General features: G+C 57.6%; 1 protein-coding gene across 11 annotated transcripts in view; it reads left to right on the top strand.

Moving 5' to 3' along the window:
• Window positions 1-1255: 1255 nt before the first annotated feature.
• SNED1 (sushi, nidogen and EGF like domains 1) overlaps window positions 1256-17859 on the top strand; it is a 91774-nt gene continuing 75170 nt past the window's right edge. For all 11 annotated transcript variants that reach the window (XR_008422267.1, XR_008422266.1, XR_008422262.1 and 8 more), the window contains exon 1: window positions 1256-1777. Coding sequence is in view for 6 of the 11 variants with exons in the window: in XM_019445312.2 (XP_019300857.2) it covers window positions 1565-1777 (213 nt within the window). In the remaining 5 variants the exon portion in view is untranslated. The remainder of the gene's footprint in view (window positions 1778-17859) is intronic.

Here is a 17859-nt window from a genome sequence, read left to right as displayed (position 1 = left end):
CAGGGGCTGCCTCCTTGAACGGCGAGGCCGCCAGGATACTGGCCGAACGGGACCCGTGTAAACCTTTGGCCCCCAGAGTCACACTCAGAGGACCTTTCCACTACTTCCTCAAAGTCACATTTACTATTTCTTGCTGACCACAGAGCAACACCTGTTCACTGAAGACGTTTTAGGACACACAGAAAAAACACGGAGCCCAGCGTAAAAGCGCCCAGAAACTCAGTGGCAGCTGCTGCTATCGTGCTGGCTGTTTCTGCTGATCTCTGACGGGAACACCGCTGTCTCCAGGGGCTCCGGGCTGGGCCTGCACTCACACATCCCCTAACACCGGGATTCTGAGAGCAAGGGGGGTGGGGGAGGGCCTCAACCCCAGGAGTCAGGCCCTGCGCCTGGGGAGGGACCAGGTGTGCGGTCAGTGGTCTCAGAGACGGGAGAAGCGCTGGGATGGCCACAGCTGGGGATACGGAATCTGAATTTGGGCTCTGGAGGCCCTACTGCGGTCCGCCAGGCCCACTAACATCCGTCCACTTGCCCCTCCCCCCCGCCCGGCCCAAGAGGACCAGCCTTCCCTTAGAGCCCTCCTTACCCTGGAGTCTGCTAGAGACTCTCTTGCTGTGAAGTTCCCTTAGGGCCCCGAACCCATCAGAAAACCTCCCGGGGGATTTCTCCCTGATGGGTCAGTGCACCTGTTTAGTGCCCTGAATTCCCCCAGGCCAGGGGTCCTCACATAAAATCAGACCAGGAGCACCCCCCCCCAACAAGTGTCCACAGGCTCAGATCTTGGGGAGCAACACGGGGCTGGCCCCTGGCCACTTCCATAAGGGTATCAAGGCACTGCTAAGCCAGGGTGTCCCCGACCAACATCTCAGGCAGGCAGGCCTTAGGGTCTGTCTCAGAACTGCGCCGTGAGCAACGCGCCTCCTCTGGGCTCGCTCCAGTCTGGCAGCTGAGAACCCACGGAGGAGGAGGACGGTCCCCGCCGCAGGAGCGCTCCCGCGAAGCGCTCACCTCGCCAAAGCCTGGGCCAGGGAGCTCCTCCCCGCCATCGCGGGGCGGCCCCAGGCGCGCAGCGAGCGCCCTCGCCCTCCCGCGGGGCCTGGCGCTTTAAGAGGGGCCTTATTTGCATGCCCCCGCCCAGGCCCCGCCCAGGCCCGGGGACCGCCCGGCCGGGTATTTAAGCCGCGGCCCCTGGGGCGGGGCCGGCCCTGAACGCGGTCCCGCCCGGCGCCTTCCTTCGCGGAGCGGCGACCCGAGCGCGCGGGAGCTCCCCGACGGCGCGCCGCGCCGCCCGCACCGCACCCGGCCCCGCCGGCTCCGGCCCCACACGGACCGCGAGGCCCCTCGGTCCCCGCTCTGTGCCCGCTGCGTCCGGCTCGGTCCCGCTCCGTCCCCGCTGCGCCCCCCGCTCTGTCCTCACTGCGCCCCACTCTGCCTCCACTGCGTCCCCGCTCCGTCCCCGCTCGGTTCCGGCAGTGTCCCCGCTCTGTCCCCCGCTCGGTCCCCGCAGTGTCCCCCGCTCGGTCCCCGCAGTGTCCTGCTGCGTCCCGCCCGCCGATCCCCGGCGATGCTGCGCGGCGCCGCCTGGGCGCTGCTCCTGGCCGCCGCCCTGGGGCTCGGGGTGCGCGGGGTGCGCGGCGCGGTGGCCCTCGCCGACTTCTACCCGTTCGGCACGGAGCGCGGCGACGCTGTCACCCCCAAGCAGGACGACGGCGGCTCGGGGCTGCAGCCGCTCTCCGTGCCCTTCCCGTTCTTCGGCGCCGAGCACTCCGGACTCTACGTGAGTAACCTCGGGCCGCGGGGGCGCCGGGGCGGGCGCTGCGCCCCCGCCGCTGCCCGCCGCCCCGACTCGCGCCGCCGCCGCCAGCAACTTGGCACCGCGGCGGCCAGAGGTGGAATGAGGACAGCGCTTCCTCCCTGCAGCGGCCAAGGCCGGACAGCGGCCCGCGGGAGAGGCGGGCGGGGGTGGGGTTCGAGCTGCGGCCCGGCCACCTGGGCGAGCGGAGCGCGGGCCCGGCCTCACCGGCCCCCGGGGCTTGGGCAGCTTGCGCACACCGCGTCCGCCCGGCCATTGGCCCCCCGCAGAGTCCTGGCCCCGTCCTGGTCCCAGACGTCAGTGTGACGGCAGCCACGTGCTCCCTGGGGCCTCAGTCTCCCGAGCGGGGCACCTGGCCTGTTCAGTTCTGCACCTGGCCTGCAAGTACCCTCTGGCAGCCACCTAGACCCGCCCCGCCCTCCTTGACGCCTGAGGCCCACGGGCAGGAGGCTGGGACCCCTGGCCAGGTGGTCAGGGCAGGGCCTGCTTCTGGGCAGAAGCCCCCCTGGGTGTGGCAGCAGCTGGGCGGAGTGTCCCCTCCGAGCCTTTCCCTCCCTTTCTCCCTTCCTCCTGAGTCCAGGAGCCACTTACTCAGGCCAGTGCCTCCCGAAGGGACTCCCAGAGGGATCTCTGGGGCCAGGCACTCAGGACAGCAGGAGTCCTCAGGGCGAGGGGCAAGGGCGAGGGTTCTGTGTCTGGTGCTCCCGGTGTGGGAGCCATTTGTGGGCCACAGAAGGAATGAAACGCGATGGCTCGTCACCGCATTGCTCTGTGGGTGGGCCACTGGGCACCTGCCGTCCCCTGAATAGAAAAGAGTTAGGCCGGCCGGATGCATTGTTACCTCCAACCCCACCGCCCCAACCACGACCTCAGCCACTTTCAACTCCATCCACTGCCACTTGCACCACCTGCGCTGCCATCGACCCGCCCGAGCAACCCCCGCTGGGCCACCACCTCCCCCTTCACCACTGTCACCCGCTCCATCGGCCCCTCCTGACATGACCAGCACCCTCCCCACCACCTTCAAGGCCACCCGCACCACCACTCCCATGTTTTGCACTATTGACACCCTCACCGGGCCCTGTCCGAGTGGCCACCACCAGCCCCTCCACCACCGTGGCCACTGTCACGTGCTCTCTCCCCCGGCGACCACGGCACTCCCCATGCCGATGCGGGAAGCTTCCGCACCTTGGCAGCAGCATTTGGTGACGTGACAGTGGTAGGAGGGGGCCACTGTCCTCTCTGTAGGCCAGGACTAACTTCCAGAAGTGCACGGTGGGCAGCGCAGAGCTGTGCTCAGGGTCTGCAGGGGCCGGAGCAGGCCCGCGCACCTTGGAAGTGGGAAAACTCACGTTGGCACCATTTGAACAGAACACCGTCAAAATGCTCCTAAAGCATCTGGGCCAGGCTCAGCTTTCCCCCTCACAGTCACGGGTGAAAATATTCTTAAAATGGTTGACCTTCTTAATAGCCTCACCAAAAACATCTACTCTTACCAAAACAACTGGGAGAAATGGTTCTAAAGTGGAAAGATCTACTAGGAAAACAAACAGTTTCATCAGAAATGAACATTATGGCCGCTAACAAAACATATATCTCCGTGAGAGCTTTTTCCGGAAACAAAGATAATATTGGAAAAACAAGTGTCCATGTGGACATAGTAGCATGCTGTGCCTTCTCTTCCTTCAGCGAGAAAGACCGTGGGATTCCTGAGGGTGCCATGCCCGGACAGCTTGCCTGACGGCACCGGGAGGGCGCGGGGGTCCCGCACGGGCAGTCCGGTGGGTGGCTACGATTAAAGCTAAGTGAGAGAAGGGAAGGTGTTTATTCCAAAGCAGGCGACCTGGCCAGTGCCTCCCATGCCTACCTGGTGGCCACGCCTGGATATCAGAGGGCAGATGGGGAAACTGAGGCTCAGAATGCAGATTCAGGGGCCTTTAGACCACCCTGTCCAGCTGCCTCCTTAGCATTCCATCTCAAACTTAGCAGGACCCAGACAGAGGTCCTGCTTCCTCCCTAGGCCCACCGTAGCCTTTTGATGCCTCCCTCCTTTCCCTTGTCCCCTCCTTGCTGGAGACTTAGAAATACATCCCACCCCTCAGCGCCTGCATGGCCACAGCCCTGGGCAGGACCACCGTTCCCACCCGCCTGGATGCATGTAGGTGCCTCCTCGCTGGCCTTTGTCTCCCGGTCCTGCCCCTCCAGCCTGTGCATCAGGCGGCTGAAGCAGCATTGCCAAATGTGAATGAGATCCTGGCTCTCCTTCCAGCCCTTACCTGCTCCTGGCCCTGAGGCTGGGTGGTCTGGCCCCCTTGTCCCCACCGCACCCTCCAGCTCTGCCTCCTGTGCTGGCCCCTGACCCCACCTCAGTCGTTCCCATTTGGCGTCCACTTCCTGCATGCGGACGTGTGCCCTGCGAGCCACGGAGGTATGACCTCACGGTACATATGTCCGTATGTCTACGTTCATATCTTATGGCAGCCGGCTGTGGACACAGGCCCTTGCACATGTGTCTATGCACACAGCTCACTCGTTTCCTGGCTCTGTCCACTGAGGGAGAGCAACGCTGCGATACCCCCGTAGTGCCAAGCACTCCTAGTGCTCAGATCCTGCTTGCCAAACATCAGTTCTCCCTGGAAGGAACCAGGACTCTCTGGAGATGATAGAGCCCTGGCAGGGAAAGTGCAAAATGCGCCTGGAAATCAGTCACACGCAGGAGGAAGAAGAGTGCTCCAAGAATGGCTGGGATGTGTCCAGAGGACACAGAGGCCATCAAACAGGCTCCCTGGCCATACGGGGGGCAATCTGAGCATGAAAATAATGGTAGTAATAGGTTTTAATCCATTGGATACAGGGGGAGCCAGTGAGCTCACGCTGGTAAAAGGAAATAAATGATTAAGCGTGTAAATGGGAGGAAGTAGTGTGGACAGCCTCACATCAGTCTCTAGCTTCCCGACCCGGGTCCTGCGTGTGTGCTTCCAGCAGAGAGCGTTCTTGTCTGCCCTTCACTCTCCAACAGCTCGGGAAACATTGCATAGGGACAGACGGACAGACAGACAGGGGGGGGAGCAAGTGCACGGGGCAAGTCCGAGCAGTGGGAGCGTGTGGATTAAGAGTGGGGGGACATTCCTTGCTGCGACCTTACGTCAAACTGAGCGAATGCCTCCTGGTGAGAACACCCTTGTGTCTGTGCCCAGAGCACCTGGCCACACACCTGGCCAGCCCCACTGGGAGGCAAGCCTAGCCAGCTGGGAATGAGCCCGGGGTCCCCACTCCTTAGCTCCCGGTGACTGTATGAACTGCGGAGCCAGAAGCGACCCGCTCGCCAAACCCTGTCCTTCCAGAAAACTCACCACGGAAACCTCGTGCACTCCTTCACCAGTGACTTGTTCCCTCGTTCATTTATTCATTCACTCGTTCATTCATTCCAAAAGCCTGACTGAGCCCTTGCTCGGAATCAAGGAGTCCAGATGCACTAGCAGCAGTGTTTTGGTTTAAGTATCACCATCATCCTTGTCTATTTTGTTCACCGCGCTATCCTGGCTTCCGGAAGAGAGCTAGCTCCTAGAAGCTTCTAGGTCAATGTTGTTGTTCATCTTCTGATCGGTGGGATGGTACGGGCATAATCCCACCATCCAAAAACAACACTTTTAACATTTTGGTGAAATTCTTCTTGATCTGTTTGCAAACATACCTAGGGGCCCACGAGACAAACCTGGGGCTCCCATTTCGTGCAAGTTTCTATTTTGCATATTTCTTTCAGTACTTTAGGCTGTGAGCATTTCCCATGCCTTAAATTTATAGAGACATGCTTTTAGGTGACAGTGTAATATTCCTTCCTGTGGCTGCATCATAATTATTTAAGTCGACTGCTCTGTTGACTGTTGCCCCTGTGGCTGGTTTCAGCGTCTCCCATGAACTGACGGTGCGCTGGTGCGCGTGCACCCTATACACGCCTTGTTACGGGTCTCTCGTCCTTTCCTCACAATAAATTCCCCCAAGTGGGCTGACTGCGTCCGAAGGAATGTCTCCTTACTGCCCCGGCCATTCAGAAGGGCATCCTCTTCGCCACCTTCCTCTGCTGGGTCAGGTGGCCGCCTCACCTGGCCTGGCTCAGCCCGGGGGCAACTGCTCCGCCACCCCCCCCCCCCACCTCCCTCGGCTCCAGCAGCCATCAGGAGCTGTGTGCACCTGCAGGGCACGACCCCAGCATGTGGTGCTGCCGGTCGCCAGGGGGCATGGTAGAAATGTAGATCCCCGGGCCCTCCCAGAGGGTCTGACTCCAGAGGCTTGCATGGGCCCGACTCCGCATTTTGACCAGGGGGTCCTGGTGCCTGTCCAGAGTTCCATCTGAGAAACGCTGCTCTTCCTGAGGACACCCACTGACCTGCCCTCCTGCTCACGGCTGGCCCTGGACACTCCTAGCCCCGCAGGCTCGGGTGTTCACTGCCTCCCATTTACTGGTACGGGGCGGCCAGGACAAGCCGCCCCAACGGGGCCCTGGGCACGGATGCTCCTTGTGATCCGTGATGGGGGTGGGGCAGTGAGTGGGCCCCAGGACAGAACAATCTGGAAGAGCCTGAACCCCAGGGATTCTGCTGCTATGGGTCTGTGAGCAGGCAGCTGGGTGAGGGCACCCGGCTGGTTTCTCCCCATACTTGGTCTCCAGGAAGACCCAGCCTTAGGGCCTCAACATCCAAAAGCTGGTTCTTTACAAAGTGGGGCAAGTTGTTCATTAAACACCTACTGTGTGCTTAGCCACTGCCCTGCTCCCCAGGCCCGAGGGGACTCAATAGGTCCAGAAGTCTGAGCTGCACAGGCCGAGTGCGGGAAGGAGGAGTGAGAACAGGACGGGGTCCAGGGTCGGGTCCCTGACCCCAGCCCCTCCACATCGGGGGGCAGCCCAGGACCACACTGTCCCCTGAGCTGGCCTCGGGGTGGGCCAAAGCCAAACGCAGTCCCTCGAGCCTTGCTGGCTACTCTGGGCAGAGGGGGCATGGGCAGAGGCAGCTTCAGAAGCTTGCTGGGGATGGGGTCTGGGGTGGAGCTGGGGTCCCGAAGGAGCAACTGCTGTCCCCAGAAGTGAGTGTGAGTGGAGGGCAGGGACACAGCAGCTGCATCCCCAGCTGTGGTGGCTGCAGGATGACAGTGGACCCCATGGTGGTCACAGAGATGCAGGGTGGCCCAGGGGTGCAGGGTGTCCAAAAGGAGGGCCCCGGTATCTGAGGAGTGGACCAGGCTGAAAGGCAATATGGTCTCCAGAGAGATGGGGAGGCAGCGGCTCGGGCTGGTAATGGATGCCGAGGGAGGGTGAGGGTGCCCAGATGCTGTGGGACTGTATTCCACAGGCAGGCGTGTCCAGGAACCACTGGGGAGCTGGGCTCTTGCCCTGGGGGGGCACCCGGTCCTGGTGTACCAGAGGAGAGGCGGGGGGAGGCTTTGCCGGGGAGGGGGAGGCGGGAGCTGCCATCTACACAAGGATAAAGGAGGGACAGTTGCTGGGACACCCGGAGAGGCAGCCTCTGTTGGTGGGGGAACAAGGGCCTGGACTGTGGGGCTCCCCCAGGAGACCAGAGGGTGGCCACAGGGCGACCCTGGAGGAGGACAGAGGAAAGGGAGAACACGGCAGGAAGCCCAGTCCCGGGGCCCCGAGATCCAGGCGGGCTGGGCCTGTGGGGGCAGAAGGGACTACTCCTCCAACACCAAACTCTGCTGTCCCAGCCTCGGGGGGACTCCCTCCTGCCCCAGTTCTGGTGGGGGCACTTCCCCCGGAAGTGGGCCCTGGGGCCGCTCCCTTGAGTCTGCCTGTTTGCCGAGGCTCAGCCCGGGGCGGGCCTCCCCTCCTTCCTGGGTTGGGCGTGCGGCAAGTTCTGGGTCTCCGGGGCTCAGACCTGACCTTGCCCGGGAGCCCCAGGGGCCCTGCCCACTTGCTGCCCTGCAAGCCGGACTCCAGCCCCCAACTGTGCCGTGGGAGGAATCCTAATTACCCAGAAAGCTGCCAGGAAATAAAAAACATGCCTACATTTTTCAAAACAAGCTTATAAAAGGCCTCAGGGGCTTTATTGTTTTATTTTTGGCAGAGAAGTCAAAGCAGGAACCAAGGCCCCGCCCGTTTGGATCTGATGTTTGCAGAGCAGGGGTGCTATGGCCTCGGGGGTCTCTGGCTCCCCTCCAGGCCTGCCTGGCCCGCTCAGAGCAGCCCCTCCACCCAGCAAGGGTGGCACTGGCGAGCCCTCAAACTCCCGGCTCAGGGACCCGCCAAACACACGTCACATACTTTGGGCTGCAGGTCGCCTCCGAGAGGCTCTCCAGGACATTTCCGCTCTTTCCTGGTTTTATCCAAGTCGGAAATGCCACCGGTGCTGTCCTTCTGTGCTTCTCAACAGGCGGCGTGGGGGGGGGAGGGGGCTGGTCCTGCAGAAAAGGCATGGGCGCCCTCTGGCCAGCCCCCACACCGCACTGCACACCCAGGCACACACACACGCTCATGTGCATATACACACTCGTACACACTCATCACCTACACACAGCCACACACTCATGCACGTACACACACACATGCTCATATGCATATACACACTCATACACTCATCACATACACGCTCATATATGTACACACTCATACACACATACGCACACTCATTATATACACACTGTCATACATACACAATCACAATACACACTCATAAACATGCAAACACTCATGCACATGTACAGTCATACACACACTCATCTCATATACATCCTCGTACATACACGCTCATTCACACATACACACACTCATACACACATATACACAATTATACACTCATACACACCCATACACACGTACATATTGATACACATGTACACACAGGTACACACTCATATACACAATCACCACACGCCCTCACACACACACATTCACACACAAATACACATCCTCATACACACATACAGACTCATCACATACACATTCATACATATACACACTCATATACACATATGCCCTCATACACATGAACACACTCATACACACTTGTACACATACACTCACACATACTCATTACATACGCACACTCATACACACACATACTCATACATACTCATATACATGCACACACTCTTATACATATATACACATACATATTCATACACACAAGCACACTCTTACACATACATATACTCATATACATACACACTCACACACATCATATATACACACACATACACACCCATCACATACATATGATCACCCATTCACCCTCATAAACGTACACTCATACACACATACACACACATGCATATTCATATACACATATACACCCTCATATATACACACTCATACACATACTCATTACATATCCACCCTCATACACACACACTCATACACAATGTACACACTCATATGCACACTCATCACATACATACTCACACACATCACATGCACACACACATACACACATTCATCACATACACATTCATACATGCACACATATATACTCATACATACACAGTTATACACACACTCATATACACTCATCACATACACTCATGCACATACGCACATTCATATATATACACATACTCGTACACACGTGTACATTCGTACACATACACACTTATACACACACTCATACACATACATATTCACACACACTCATACACACGTACACTCACACACACAATACACGCATGCACACAGACACATGCCCTTCCCCCAGGTCAAAGAGGGGCCTCTCCACCCCAGGGCCACCATGCAGTTCACAGAGTCACTGCGGTTTCCTGTTACATGTGGCCTCGGGGCCTCCCTAAGAGCGACCACCAGCAATTCCTTCCCTAGGACCACTAGCCAGCTCAGAGGGGATTGAAACACCCCCTCCGCTGACTGACCGCAGGCCTCCTGCACCTGCCTGGGACAGGAGAGTGCAGGGGGATGGCGTGGAGGGTGCAACTGCCAGTCACCCACCCCTGCACTCGGTTCTGTGCTCCACGCAGGCCTCACAAGGTAGCCCGTGTGCAAGTCCCACCCAGGTCCCAGGGCCGGGACCCCCAGGGGCAGCCTTGTTCTCAGCAGCAGGTGCCTGGACACCAGAGAGACAGCCGCTGTGTGGGAGAGGAGAACTGACCCCAAGGCCTGGCTTAGGGACACCACAGGGTGGCTGCAGGGAGGGGCTGGGAGCAACAGGTCCTGCAGACCAGTGCAAGCAGGTCCCCTGTCCCCACTGCTCCTGGGGTCTCCCTGTGTCTCTGTGAGAGTGCCAGTGAGCTGGGCAGTCCCCTCATCTGGCCCCAGATCCTCATGGCCAGCCAGTGGGGGGCGGCCGTTCCAGGCCCCGGGCTCCAGCAAACACCCAGGCCCGTGGCCACGTTTCTGGGGATTCAGTGGCTCAATAGTGCTGGTGGTCCCCCTTCTCTAAGTCACAGGTGTGGATCAGACCTAAATGATTCATCTAGGACATTCACGTGGCGACAGGGGGGCATCTGAGGGGCAGTCTGGGCCTAATCCTTTCTCCTCAGTTTCCATGTCTGCATCGCATGTTTCATAAAGTACTACTGCACGTAGAAAAATAATAATAAAATTGGAATTTTGTGGGAAGCGGCATTTGCCCCACCCTGAAGGAGGGGAGGGACCCCGGTGTGGGGTGGAAAGCGGCGGCCACACGGCTCCCCGCACCCCTCAGCTCCCTGCTCTGTTCCGCCACACCCAGCCCTCTGGTCCAGCTTGCCCACTCCCCAAACCTTCACCGGACGAGCAGATGCTCTCATCTGGGGAAAGGAAGTCCAACAAGGTTCCTGTCCAGGTGACAGCGCCTGCCAGCAGCCCGCTTGCTCAGCCCCTGGGCCCCCACCGCCTTCTCGGCTGTGGTCCTGGCCCGGCCCTGCCCTGGCAGGGAAACAGGGCCGGCTTGTTCTGCCTCCTTCCTGGACCCCTGGGCTCCAGGCCCACACCCGGGGGGTGGGGGGGGGGGAGGCGGGCAGCGTCAGTGTGGGATGGGGGCACACAACACACACACCTGGGGGCTGGACTTGGACTTCAAAGACAGGAGGAAACTCAGTGGTCTGTCTGTAGGAGCCACAGTGGGGAGCAGACCAGCTAAGGGATGCAGGGAGGGAGGTGCAGGCCAGTCCCACCCCGGCAGGTGGCCCATAGCTGCCCGCAGCTCCAACCCGACCCAGGGTCCCCCGGTGCCTGCTGCAGTGGCCTCTGTCCCATCCACAGTCACCTTGCCCACCTGTGACTTCTCACCCTTAGCTCTCTTCCTAAACGCGTGTGCCACAAAGGCACAAATGCAGCGCAAGCCCCTAGCCCCGGCCCCTCGTGACGATGCCCTCACCTTCCTCCCCCCCCCCCCCCCGCCACCATGCACCCCTAAGACCGTGTGCAGACTCGGTCTGACGGAGGCACGCGGAGCCCGTTCTCTTGCACCTGTCTCCTTTGCTCCAAACCGTGCGGACGTTCGCCCACCCACGTTTGGCGCGGCGTCTGGTTTGTCACTGCCGGTAATTACGTGAAGAGATCACAAGTGGTTTATCTGCTGCACCGTGGGGGACATTTGGGGTTCCTACTTTTAGACTATTTTTAACAAGGCTGTTTATGAAACTCTGGAACATGTACCCGGGTGTCCACAAGGGCACGTCTCACACGAGAGCGAGAGCGTTGAGCCGGGGGACGCGCCCGTCTTCAGCTTCATTAGATGTGGCGGCGACAGGCGTCCCCACCGCATGACACCCTAGCCGACGCTTTTACCCATCTGGCAGCTGTGCACTGGTGCGTTAATGCGGTTTTAATTTCCTTTCTCTTCCACGAGGCTGAACGCATCTTGTGCGTGTTCGCCGACTGTTGGATTTCCTCATCTGTAAAGTCCTTCCCCTCTTTTCTACACAGTTGCCTTTTTCCTGTTGATTTGGGGGAGTGCTTGACAAACCCAGGTCCCAAGTATCGTAAATCTCTCCTCCCATTCTGCGCCTTATTTCACCCTCGTTAATGGCGTCTTTGCGTGAGTAGACGTTCTTAATTTTAATGTAATGAAATGTGTCCAGGTTTCTTTTTATGGTTAGAAGTTTTTGTGCCGGATTTTAAAAACCACCCTCAGAAGTCAGGAATATATTCTCCAACAGTGTTTTTGCCGGATTGTTTTGTTGTTCACACTGAGGCGTCTAACGCACCTGGAGCTGGGCTCCGTGTGTGGCACGAGATCGAAGGCACACGGGTTCCCATCTTACAAAAGAGGAACCACCCTGTCCCCCTTCCCAGGGCTCCACCGCGCCCCCTCTGTCCAAACGGATTGTCCTGCGTGTGGGGTTGCCTCCTGACTCTCTGTCCCTGAGCCAGCATCGCCAGGTTACCGCGGTGTTGTGGGAGACCTCAGTGTCTGTCACAGCAAGCACCTGCCTCGTTCTTGAGAGAGTCATGGTCACTCTTGGCGTCGCATTTTCATTTACAGTTTAGAACTGGCTTATCAAGTTACACGAACACACACATACTCGCTGGGATTTTTTGACACTGCCTTGAGTATATAAATCCGCATGGGAGAACTGGTATCTTTACAGTATTGAGTCATACGGTTCAGGAACACGGTGTGCTTTTATATTTATCTAAGTTGTCGTGAATGTTTTCAATCCAGTTTTAGAAGTGATTGCGGACAAGTCTTGTGCATCTCCCGTTAAACTTATTCTTAAGCGCTTTATATTTTTACTAGTGTAAATGGTGCATTTTCTTTCATTTCTTTTCTGCTTATTGCCGGTGTGTAGAACCACAGTTGACTTTTTTACATTTTCTAATTTTATATTTAACAACCGAACCAAGCCTCTTATCAGTTTTACTAAACTATTTGGGGATTCTTTCAGATTTTCTACAACCATCTTCGTATCCTACACAACTCATAGCAGCTGTGTTCCTCCCTGTCTGATCTCGTTACTTTTTGATTCCTTTTTTTTTTTTTTTGCCTTGCTGTGTTGGCTCAGGTCTCCAATGTGGAAATGGTGTTAGAAGGCTCCTTGTCTCGTTCCCAGTCTCAGAAACCAAGTCTGTATGTCACCACTAAACATGATGTTTGTTCTTGTTTATTGTGAAGACACTCTTTATCAGATGAAGGGTGTTCTCTTACGTTCCTCGTGTTCTGAGAAGTTTGATCCCAGATGGATGCTGACTTTTATTAACTGCCATCTCTATACCTAGTAAGGTGATTATAGGACTTTCTCCCTTACTCTGCTAAGTGGATCATTTAAATTACTTAAATTAGTTGGTTTTCTAATGTAAAGCCAAGCTTGTACTCCTCACAAAAATCCAACTTGCTAATGATGAACTGTTTATCCTATTCATACATCACTGGATTCAGTTTGCTAATTTATTGAAGATTTTGGCAACGTTTTCGGTGAGTGGAACTGGCCTGGTTGCTGTTCCTGCACGAACTGGCCCTGTTAATCTCAGTGTCATGATCGTGCCCGTCTCATGAAGTGATTCTTCTGTTTAGAAGGGCGGGTGTGTTTCTGGAGTTACCCCTACATGTCAGCTGGAACTGACTGGGGCTGCCGTCTGGAGCAAGCTTTCCTGGGAGAAGGTTTTGTGCCGATTCAAATTTCTTTAACGATTATATTTTTAAAAGTTTTCTATTTCTCCTCGCATTTGGTAGGTTGTGTTTTTCTAGGAAAATTTCCATTTTATGTACAATTTCAAGGTTGTTAACGTGAAGTTGTCAAGGCCTAGGATTTGCTGTGCCCTCCTTACTGGCTCATGTTAGCCTGTTTCAGATGGGGGGGGGTGCTGGCAGGACCCTAGACTCCTGGGTCAGAAGCACAGACCCAGGGTGCAGCGGGCAGCGCAGAGCAGTCATCCGCATCGGGGTCCCTTGCTCCCCGAGTCCCACGGGGCAACACAGGGGTCTAGGTACATGCTCCCCGCACTGTGGGTTTGTGTCACGGCCAAGAAACACTGAGCCTGGGGAAGCCTGCCCTCTGTGCACAAGGGAGACACTTCATCCCTCAAGCTGATCTCTGCAAACACAACCCCGAGCCGCAGCCCAGGGACGGCAGATGGAGCCTTGCGTTCTTGGCATACCCAACAAAAACACGAAGGCGCTGAGGACCCGTGGCAGATTGCCTCTCTCCACAGTCCGCCTCCTCGGCCCCACACGTTCTTGGCCCAACTCAGATTTTCACATGAGTCTGCCATTCCAACAGTCAATCTGATCAGTCGGACCACAGAGGCCGGGACCGATTCTGTGTGATTTGCCTCATGACGCATTTCCCGCGGGCTGCCCCCCACGGGGCTCCCAGCAGCAGCGTGAAGCCCTGCGGTGTGGACTGCACCTCGCCGCCGGGTTGCAGGTGCAGCCGGCTGTGCGTGAGTCCCGGAGAGGCTGGCAGGGGCTACTTCGGCCAGGGTGCGGCCTGAGACCAGGCTACTCCCCCTTACGACCCACACAAGGAGCTCGGACCGCTGACCTCTGGTGCCACCACCATAATTACAGGGGCAGCAAATGGGCCAAAAACGTGATTCCCCTTAGGGCGACCATCTCATCCTGCTTTACCGGAACCTTCCAGGTCTCGGCACTGGAAGGCCCAGGAACCCCCTCGGTCTCAGGCCGATGGGGCACGGTTGGCCCCCTCATCTCCACCCCCGTGGAGGGACATTCCGTGGCTCACCCTCCCCCGAGGGGCACAGGCCACCACGGTTTGGGATCTGATGCTAACCTGATCTGGATCTCTGCCTGAGGTCTGTGGGCCGTGTCCCCAAGCTCTTGTGGCTTTGCTCGCCACACACCACATAACCCAAGGCCAAGTGTGAGCTTGTGTCTGAAGGGCCTAGACAAGGTCGTACGACATGTGTGGTAGCCCGTGAGAGGCAGGGGCCCACGTTGGGAGTCAGGCCCAGCAGAATAGTTTGTGACTGGCTATGTCCACTGTTTCTGCTGCAAGCAGGGGTGCAAACCCAGCACAGGTCACGGTGCTCCCTGCCTTGCCAGGTGCCGGATCCAGGGGGAAAGAATCGTCACTGCTTCTGACCCCCGAGCCCCCAGGCCTGAGGTGGCCCCTGCCGGTGCCCAGGTGGGTCTCCGCCTGCACAGTGTGCCCATCTCAGTATCTCGTGCCTTCTCTCCACCCATCACCTGCTCGCACACAGACCTTTCACCTGCAGGCTTTAGGAGAAAAAAAGCAATGGGGGCATCTGAGTGAAATTTATATAGACTCATCACACCCCTACTTCGGCCCCCGTGGACCACCACAGATGACAGTGAGGGGGTACGCAACCAAGTGACCTGGGTCTCCAGGACCTAGGGACGTGTTGGTCCTCCAAGAAAATCCAGGTGGCTGCACCAGAGTTCAGTTTGAACCCTGAGCCCCTTTCGGCCCGGCTGCACCCGGCAGGCACCCCCAGGGGCTGGCCTGTCCTGCTATTGGTAGGGGGAGCTGCACCATCGTGTCCGGGAGCAGTGTGGGCATAGGCCCCAATTTTCAAAATAGGCCCGCACTACGCCCTATCAGTCTCCTCCCGTCCCGGTCATTACCCAAGGGCAACCAAGAGGAAGCAAATCCTGGCGGGGGACGGCCACATTCAGTGAGCAAGCTGCCCAGACCAGGGCCACGGGGTGTCAGAGGCGGAGGTCTTTGGGGTGGGGTCTGGGGAGGCTGATCCAGAGCTCGGCAAGGCCGGATGCCAGTGGATGGTGGGAAGCATAGAATGGTCCCCGGACAGTTCTGCTGTTCAGTGGCCTGTGACACAGAGGGAGCATCTCTGTCGGGCACAAATGGCCCAGGAAGTTGACAGTGATGTGGCCGGAGCAGGTGGTTGGGCTGCCACAGCAGCATTGTCCCCTAGATGCTGGGCCTGGGGGCCCACGGTCCTTCTCGGCAAGATGGAAAGTGGGCCAGCTTCCATGGGGACAAACCCGGTGTGTGGGAGGGGCTTCTGCACCAGCAACACAGAGGCCTTTCCTTTCACTGGGTCCCTGCCGTGGCCGTGGTGCCATTTCCGGTATAAGGAGGGATCTCGGGGGCAGTGTCGGCCGGCGAGAGGCCTCCATCGGCAGCTTGGTCCCCATCAGCGCCATCAGAGAACGCTCCTCCCTGTGGACCCCTCTGAGAGTGACCCAGACTGAATCCAGTGGCCGCACCATGCGCCCACGTTAGTGGGCCCCAAAGGTGGGCGTCTTTCGTCTGCCAGGCCGGGCCCTTCCGAGCAGCAGGCCCGATGACAGATGGCAGGCTTTCTCAGCGGAGGGCCACGAGCGAGTATGTGGGGCTTTCGGGCCGAAGGGCTCTGTCTGGATACTGAACTCTGAGCGGCCATAGGCAGAGTGGGGGTGAGCGACGCCCCGGCGTTCCGGCAGAGCTTTGTTTACAAGACCAGACTAGGGGTCTGCAAAGGACAGCCTAGGGACTGGCCCATCGTCTGTTTGCGGATGGCCTGTGAGCTAAGAATGCTGTTTATATTTTTAAAGGGCTATAAAAACAAAAGCACAGAACAAAGAAAAATATGTGATAGAGACCGTATGTGGTCCACAAAGCCAAACACATTTACTATCTGGCCCTTCGCGGGACAGCGTGCTGACCCCCAGCTAGACCATTTGCAGCAACTCAAAGGTCAGTAAAAATCTGGCGTGCCTGGTCAAGAGTCCCTGCTCAGCCAGGGTGACCGCGTCCAATCCCACCCGAAGCACCGGCCGACCTTCCCACAGGCTGCCCTGCCAGAGCTGGGGCTCCGGGGCGGTTCCCCAGGCTGCTGCCCCCCAGGGCACACCATCGGGCCCCAGCTCGGCCAGAGCAGTGGCAAGCCAGACAGGCTTTCTGGGGACCCTGGGTGACTCGAGGGCCCACTGAGCCAGCACCTTTGCTTTGGGCACCGGCGTGAAAGACGAGGTCCCCCAGGGGTAGCTGCCATTTTTTCACGTAAAACCGAGATGCGTTAGCCTCTGTGCAATTTCCCCTTGGCCGCCCAGCTCGTCGGGCCCTTCCCGAGCTCGTGGGCACGTTCAGAGTCATGAGCCCCCATGGGTCACCTTGGCTTCTGCAAGCTTCCAGCTGGGCCCTGCCTCGGGCAGGGGGAGCTGCTGCATGGAAGCGCCTCTCGGGCCCGCCACGCCCGGACTCCACCAGCTTCTGCACAAGAGCCTGCAAGACAGGGCTCTGCGGTGTCCTCTTATCTCCCAGCTACAGCGGCCCCTGAAAGGAGAAGCCCCAACCCTTCCCGGCGGAACGGCAGGCAGCAACTACACACTTAGACACAGAGGCCGTGGGACTTGAATCCCGGCCATGGGGTTCCCTTAAGCTTCCTGTCTCCACTGCAAGTTTGTCTTCCCCTGAGTCAGAGGCCCATGCTCTGCCTCTAGAAGCCCGGTGGGAGGGTGGGGGGGTGGGGAGGGGGTGGCGTGCACAGGGGAAGCTGCTCGCTTGTGTGGCCTTTAGCTTCGGGTGATGCCCAAGCCCCAACCCCTGCCCACCTCCCTCCCTTCCTCCCTCCTTCCTTCCACTTTATTGAGATATACTTCACATACCATACCTTTCACTCTCTTACAATGCAATGGGTTTTCATATATTTCAAGTATTTGCTCGGCCATCACCACAATTTTAGAGCATTCTCCTTACCTCCAAAAGAAACCCTGACCCCGCACTTGTCACTCTCCAGCCCCTCAATTCTGCCCTGACCTAGGCAATCACAAATCTGCTTTCGGTTTCTTTTGATTTGCCTCTTCCATACATTTCATAGAAGGGGAATCATACAGTTTAGTTTGTCTGGCTTCTTTCACTTAATATAATGTTGACAAAGTTCATTCGTGTTGTGGCAAGGGTATTTCATTCCTTTTTATGGCCAAATAATATTCCATTTATCTTTATCCATTCATTAGTTGATGGATACATGCGTTGGCTCCACTGGCTATTGTGAACAATGCCGTTATGAACATTTGCGTATAGATTTCTGTGTAGATGTGTTCTTGGTTCTCCTGGATATACATGCATATATACCTGGCATGGAATTGTTGACGTGCGTAGTTATGTTCTGTTTAACCATCTGAGGAACTGCCAGACTCTTCCAAAGTGGCTGTACTATTTTACATTCCACTAAC

The sequence above is a fragment of the Panthera pardus genome, unplaced genomic scaffold (genome assembly GCF_024362965.1).
Source record: "Panthera pardus isolate Hobbes unplaced genomic scaffold, ASM2436296v1 HiC_scaffold_10, whole genome shotgun sequence".
Lineage (NCBI taxonomy): Eukaryota > Metazoa > Chordata > Mammalia > Carnivora > Felidae > Panthera > Panthera pardus.
The sequence above is the reverse complement of the archived record's forward strand: the minus strand, read 5'-3'. Positions and strand labels throughout refer to the sequence as shown.